Source organism: Peromyscus eremicus, chromosome 2, assembly GCF_949786415.1.
Source record: "Peromyscus eremicus chromosome 2, PerEre_H2_v1, whole genome shotgun sequence".
NCBI classification, from domain to species: Eukaryota; Metazoa; Chordata; class Mammalia; order Rodentia; family Cricetidae; genus Peromyscus; species Peromyscus eremicus.
Window position 1 is genome coordinate 135,729,255 of NC_081417.1, and position 7,420 is coordinate 135,736,674.

General features: G+C 57.9%; 1 protein-coding gene across 1 annotated transcript; it reads left to right on the plus strand.

Moving 5' to 3' along the window:
- Nucleotides 1-3,792: 3,792 nt before the first annotated feature.
- On the plus strand, nt 3,793-6,731 carry Pou3f1 (POU class 3 homeobox 1). The gene has a single exon (XM_059256104.1). The coding sequence runs from the start codon at nt 3,793-3,795 to the stop codon at nt 5,146-5,148; it is 1,356 nt and encodes a 451-aa protein (XP_059112087.1). The 3' UTR covers nt 5,149-6,731.
- The last annotated feature ends 689 nt before the right edge of the window (nt 6,732-7,420 follow it).

Below are 7,420 nucleotides of genomic sequence, written 5' to 3' on the forward strand. Positions count from 1 at the left end.
AAAGTGTACCTATTTATGTGAAAAATACTGTGTGCCAGTCCAGAGTCACTGTGTTTGGGACCCCAGGGGACTATAGGTCTCAGATTTTTTTTTTTTTAGTGTCAGACAAGGAAGACCCATTTCAGCCTATATGTGTGTTCTGTGTTTGACCCTATTTAGACACACTTATTGCCTGTATTTATTGTTAGGCACTGTATTGTGTAACTGCATGTTTAGCTACTGATGCAAGACGATATGTTCCTGTGGTGAATTAATATGTGTGTGGCCGTGTTGGCTTGCATTTCTGTATCTGTATGTTCAGTATGTGTGAGAGTACACATCTCCAGGCATGTCTTCTCTATCCCATCTGCACCAACCAAGAAGGTGCCTGACTTCCATGTGTACCCCGTGGCTGTGCAGTGTGGTTATAAAGATAAGTTCTCCCTGGGTTTGTGAAGGTAACGATCCTAGAGCAGTGGTTCTCAGCCTTTCCAGTGCTACGACCTTTTAATACAGTCCCTCATGCTGTGGTGACCTCCAACCATAAAATTATCGTCGTTGCTATTTCATACCTGTGATTTTGCTACTGTTATGAATTGTAATGTTAATATCTATGTTTTCTGATGGCCTTAAGCAACCCCTGTGAAAGGGTCATTTGACCCAAAGGGGTCTTCAACTCACAGGTCTAGAACTGCTCTCCTAGAGACAGGGGCCATTCTGGTAGTACAAGTATGTGCCGGGGGCCTATGATGGTCCTCACCCAATCTCCAAGAGCAAGAGGGGAAAGGATTCTAAGATTTTCAATGACAGACTTAACTCTGAAGAAAAGTGAGACTCAAAACCTAAATTCCCAACTCAAAGTTAAGAATTTTACCTTTCCTAGTTCATGCTGCTGCTCACCCCCCAGGCAGCAGCCACTATGGACAGGAAGGACACTTAAATTACATTCTTTGTTACAGCCTTGGAGCCTCAGAGCGATCCTAAGATACAAGCATCACTGTTCCCACTTTAAGATGGAGAAGCCGTAGCTCCAAGAAGCAAGTGATTCACACAGGCTGCTTGCTTATAGGAATGTTAGCCTAGGGACTGAGATGTGCTGGGCCACAAGCCGAAGCTTGGATACTGCTTTACTGAAGATAACCCTCTGTTCGGCACAGACCTGGAAACACAGCTTCCAGCTAGCCCTGACCTGCCTACAAGCATGGCCAGAGATAAGGCTATAGGACATCTTTGCCCTGAAGGCCAAAACTGCCACTTCTTGCAACCTAGAGCAATGCGAAGGATGAGTAGGTCAGCATTTGTAAGGCTCAGCTCTGCTCTATACTCTGAAGATGCTGTCATTAGCTCCCCCAGGGGTTAAGGCACAGGCCAAATGATGATCAGAACAGCACCTCGCATATGGATCACCGTTCTTCAAGCCTCAGTGGTAACCCCAAAATCTGTATGGCATAACATCTGTCTGCTGTCCAGACATTTCCCATCCTCCAGCAGGATCAGAGGTAGATGTACAGAAAGAATCTCAGACTGTCAAAGCTGGAAGAGCAAAGGAGGTCAACTGTCCAAATCCTACAGCCCACTGTACAAACGAGGAAACAGATTGAGTGGTCCTGCCAGCCAACACCAACAACAGGAAAGAGCAGGCCAAAAAGTCCTTTGTGGGGAGGAGGGGGCACCCCCACTGTCTCACACCACACTCTCTGCCCACCTTAGAGAGAGACAGGAGGACTGTCAGATATCGTCAGTCCCAGTTTACAAAAAGGGAAACCAAATTTAGAGAAAAGAGAGCCCAGTCTTCAGAGGAACGCAGGCCTGGTGAGGGCTGGCACTAGAGACTTCAGCTATAGGACTCCGAGCCTTGGTCCTGCACTTCTTAGGTCTGGGAGAAAGCTTAACCAGGTAAGTGGACCAAGAGAACCTGAGCTGCCTCAAGGTGACTACTTCCTGGACCCAGATCCAGGAAAACCCAGCCTTCCTATCTGGGTTCAGACACCGGAATCCATCATAACTCCTGCAGCTAGAACGGGACCTGAAGATGCCTGTTCAGGACTGTGGCCAGTAATCAGACAGTCCTGACCTCTTCCATTCCTCCCTTGGGGGCTAGCCAGGAGCTGTGGGGGCATTCAGGGCTCAGAGGACACTGTCTACACCCAGAGTAACTCTTACCACTGCCCCTTTGTTCGCTGAGATCATCCCCACAGCAGCTGCCTTCAGAGCCCTTGGGTCCTTTCTTCAAATGCATAGGCTTCATTCCACAGTCCTGAGTGGACCTGTCCAGTAAGGCCCTAGATAGGCCCCCAGCTTGGCACCCTGGGACCTCTAAATCACCCTGAAGTAAGATTAGGGGCAGAAGAGGGTCTAGCAGTGGATGGAAACCCAGAGCCGGAACAGGCAAAGTATTGAGCCATGTAGGGTAAAGCAGCACAGACCAGCTGCAGCTGAGGCCCTGCTCCACTAAGGATCCTTAGGGGGGGACTCCAAACACGGGCAGGGATGAACAGATTGGCCGCATCCCACTGTCCACTTCTCCACCAAGGACACCTCGATCTCAATTCCCTACCAGACAAGTCCGAGTTGGCTCCACGGGAGGCTGGACAGCTGCCAGCCTACACGTTTGATTTCTAAACTGTCCTTCCCTGAGTCAGTCCACCCGTCCTCTCCAGCAAGTTTCCCGCCTGTGTGACCCCATCATAACCAGGGCCAATGACCGACAACCGGTTCAAGCTGGGAGGGAACACCACGAAAAGGCTACAGCAGAGCAGGACAGGGCCCAGTGTCCATCCCCCACCCACTGGTGGCGCTTTCTCCGGAACCAGTCTCCACCTCGAGGTTCTCTCATTCCAGAACCCCGGAGCACAGCGGGTTACAGGAGCTAGCATCTCCGCGTTGAACCTCTGCCGCCCGCTGTCCTGGCGCGGTACCGCCCACGCGGTACTCACCTGGCCTCGGTGCCCAGGAGAAGGAAGGAGAGCCGGCGAAAGGCGTGAAGCCCGAGCCGATCCAACTCTGTCCGTTCCTGCTGCACTTTCAGGGCCGCAGAGGTCCGAGTAGTTGTGACGTTGAGTCTAGAGAGAGAAGGGGAAAGACAGAGACTGTGGGAGCGGCGCGAAGGGGAGCGCACGGTGCGACCTGGATGCCGCAAGAGGCGAGGCCGCGGAGGTGAGCAGCCGCGCGGTACCGAGCCGGGAAGCCACGCCGCCTCGCTCTCGCTGCAGCCCACACTCGCGGGATCCTGGCCCGCAGGCAGCGGCGCAGCGCAGGGACGAGTGCCGGGCTGAGTCTCTGCTCGGAGCCGGAGCGCCTCCCGGAGCCCGCAATCCCCCCGCCCCATTGGGATGCGGGAGGAAATTCAGCTTGTGTGGAACGTGGGACCGACCGGGCTCCGAGTCTCCCGCGCTGCGGGGAAAGCGGGGCCCACGCAGCGGGGACCAGAGGGGGTGCGGTCCCAGTGCCACCCCCGCGCCACTCCCCACGTGGCGGCCGCGCCCCCGGGGCGTGAATGTGTACGCGGACGGTGTAGGGGGGGTCATGAATGAAGCACCAGCGGCCAATCAGCACGGCCGGCGCGCGGGACCCCGGCAGCAAGGCCCAATGGCGAGCTCTGGGCTCCAGGCCCCGGCGGCGGGCGGGCGCGGGGGGCGGAGGCCGGGGCCGGGGGGCGGGAGGCGGCTCCGCGGGCAGCCAATGGGCGGCGGGAGGGGTGGGGCTCAAGAGCGCCCAGCGGGTCCCGGCTTTAAGCCGGCGGAGCGCGGCGGCGGGGCCCGCAGACGGAGCGAGGCGGCGGCGGCGGCGGCGCGGCGCAGGGCGCGGGGCGGCATGGCCACCACCGCGCAGTACCTGCCGCGGGGCCCCGGCGGCGGAGCCGGCGGCACCGGGCCGCTCATGCATCCCGATGCCGCAGCGGCGGCGGCAGCGGCGGCGGCCGCCGAGAGGCTGCACGCGGGGGCCGCGTACCGCGAAGTGCAGAAGCTGATGCACCACGAGTGGCTGGGCGCGGGCGCGGGCCACCCCGTGGGCCTAGCGCACCCCCAGTGGCTACCCACGGGAGGAGGCGGCGGCGGCGACTGGGCCGGCGGCCCGCACCTGGAACACGGCAAGGCGGGCGGTGGCGGCACCGGCCGAGCCGACGACGGCGGCGGCGGCGGAGGTTTCCACGCCCGCTTGGTGCACCAAGGGGCGGCCCACGCGGGCGCGGCATGGGCACAGAGCGGCACAGCGCACCACCTGGGCCCCGCCATGTCGCCGTCGCCCGGGGCCGGTGGGGGCCACCAACCCCAGCCGCTGGGGCTGTACGCGCAGGCGGCCTACCCCGGTGGCGGCGGCGGCGGCCTGGCCGGGATGCTGGCGGCGGGCGGTGGCGGCGCGGGACCCGGCCTGCACCACGCGCTGCACGAGGACGGCCACGAGGCACAGCTGGAGCCGTCGCCGCCGCCGCACCTGGGCGCACACGGACACGCACACGGACATGCACACGCGGGCGGCCTGCACGCGGCGGCGGCGCACCTGCACCCAGGCGCGGGCGGTGGTGGCTCGTCGGTGGGCGAGCACTCGGACGAGGATGCTCCCAGCTCCGACGACCTGGAGCAGTTCGCCAAGCAGTTCAAGCAACGGCGCATCAAGCTGGGCTTCACCCAGGCCGACGTGGGGCTGGCGCTAGGCACACTCTACGGTAACGTGTTCTCGCAGACCACCATCTGCCGCTTCGAGGCCCTGCAGCTGAGCTTCAAGAACATGTGCAAGCTCAAGCCGCTGCTCAACAAGTGGCTGGAGGAGACCGACTCGTCCAGCGGCAGTCCCACCAACCTGGACAAGATCGCGGCGCAGGGCCGCAAGCGCAAGAAGCGCACGTCCATTGAGGTGGGGGTCAAAGGCGCGCTCGAGAGCCACTTTCTCAAGTGTCCCAAGCCTTCTGCGCACGAGATCACCGGCCTGGCCGACAGCCTGCAGCTGGAGAAGGAGGTGGTGCGTGTCTGGTTCTGCAACCGGCGGCAGAAGGAGAAGCGCATGACCCCCGCGGCCGGCGCGGGCCACCCGCCCATGGACGACGTTTACGCGCCTGGGGAGCTGGGGCCTGGTGGGGGCGGCGCGTCGCCACCCTCTGCGCCCCCGCCACCCCCTCCGGCTGCGCTGCACCACCACCACCACCACACACTGCCCGGCTCAGTGCAGTGACCCTGCGGGCTGTGTTCTCCACGGGCGCAGCGGTGCCTCCGGCGCGCAGTCAGCCCGCGCGGCCTGGACTCTTTTTTGTTGTTGTTGTTTATTCGGTTGCTTTGGATTTTACAAAAAGGAAAAAAAAAAAAAAGCCCAGAAACTTTTAAACAAAACCAAACACCCGGGACCGAACCCCTCTCCGGCGAGCGGCGAAGGGCGGCCGAGAGGCTGTGTCGCCCGAGTCCCGGGAGAGAGCAGCGAAGATCCGGAATGCGCCAACTCAGTCTGGGCGCCCTCTGCCCACTGCCTGCTCCCTGTCCCCATACCCTCGACGACCCCCGCCCCTGCCCCCGGGCTGTTCGGGGCCGGATCCCGGCAGCGGCCTCCCCACAGCGAAAGGTAACGCGGTGCGGGGTTAGGGACTCCCGGGAGAAAGGACGAAGAGGGAGAGTCCCCAGCAGCTCTCCCGGGCTCAGGACTCCCCGTAGCCTGCAGGTCACGGGTGGGGGGCTGTCACTTTATTCTCTCCGCGCCTCTTCTCTCGCACCAGGATGCGCCCCACCCCCTCACCCTTTCTCCGGGCTTGGTTTTTTTACGGTTTTTATTTATTCGTGGAGCCTCTCGGCTCCTGGGGTCCTTCTAACTCCGCCCGCGCCCTTAATTTAAATCGCTGTATACTGTATTTATCGGGGCCCCGGAGGGGAGGCCGCGAGAGCCGCATCTGTGTATAAAAGCAGGAAATAGCCAAAGCTTTAATCTAGCCTAATTTATTTTCCCTTTCTCTTACCCTCTCCTCCTTCCTCCAAGAACGCAAAACAAAAACAAACAAAAAAAAACTAACAAAAAAAATTTTTGAGTGTTCATTTTCGTTTCGTTTTACCCGAGCCCTCGGCTCGGTTCCTGGCCTAGCGGAGAGGGTCTGCGCTCCCACGCACACCCGGGTGGGAAGGGGCATCTCCACCCGCAAGACCGAGCACGCACCGCGGGCCGCCGCTTCCCCGCCGGGCCCTGCCCCTCCTGGCCTTAACGAACGAAACTTGGAAAAGTTGGAACTATTTTTTAACCAGCTGTAGAAATAAACCATGCCCCCCAAGAACCTTCCGCCTGATTCCCTACCGCTTCCCCCTGCTCTCTTTCCAGCCCCCTCGGGATGCTGGGGGAACCCTGGAGAGAATTTCTCCAAATTTGGGGTGAGGTGGGAACCATGTAAATATGTGAGATATGTACACACTGGCAAGGGGGGGGAAGAAACATTTTGTGCTTGTTTTTTATTTTTTTGGTTTTCTGGGTTGTTGCCCCTCCCCATCCTAAAGGGTTTTGTACACCCGACTAAACCGAAAAAGATATTTTAATATGGTTTCCTGATTTCTGACCCATCTCTATTTATTTTCTGGATGTGTTGGGAGCTTCCCCCTTCACCATCTCTTCATCTGTTTGTTAAGGTTTGAGCTTAAATTTTGTTATTTTTATTATTTTTGGAACAATGTTTGGTGCATTCTCTTTGTATCTTTATTGCAAAAAAAAAATAATGTAGACTGGGAAGTTCCCTTTATATTTATGTTATAGTAAATATTTTATTACTCACATAAACATGTACCCCAGGGCTGTGTCCTGTTCTCTTTACTGCTAGGGATTGTTTTGTGGGAAGGGGTGAGATTCCCTTACCTGGTCCCTTCTCCTGAAGTTCTGGGCTCAGAGAGGAGAGGAACGACCAGCCTTCTTCCGGGTTGGTATCAGGACTGCCTGTTGCTTGGTCAAACAGTTGGGCGCCTGGCCCAAGCACACCAGTCTAGAGAACATGAATCACATCCCTTTCCCATTGCCTTCTGAGACTAGATCAGGGCCTAGGACAGGAAACCATTGACACCACATGGAACTTGGGGGTCAGAGCCAAAGAAGCCACTCATCTCTTCCTGGATTACCAACCTTGACTTTGTTTCCCCGGCCTGACACCCCAACCCCTAACATTGATTTCACCTTGCACTCCATGTGCAGGATCCAAGCCAAGTTTCATCATCATGGGGCAACTGGGAACCTGGTCAAGCTCTTCCATCCTATCCCAACTGGTTCTCCATCCAAACAAATGGTACCCAAGCCCACCTAGGTACATGGGACATCTGGCGGGAGTTCAGACTGAGGTCCATTCAGTGGTCCTGCGTGACTAAGTCGGCTTGGGATGGAGTCCTGCCTGTTTGCTTGGACAAATCTAGGTCTGCTCTGCAAACAAACCACCAGTCCCAGCCACTCTTGGAGAGAAGTAGGGATGCAAACCATGGTGTGGCAGGTTTGC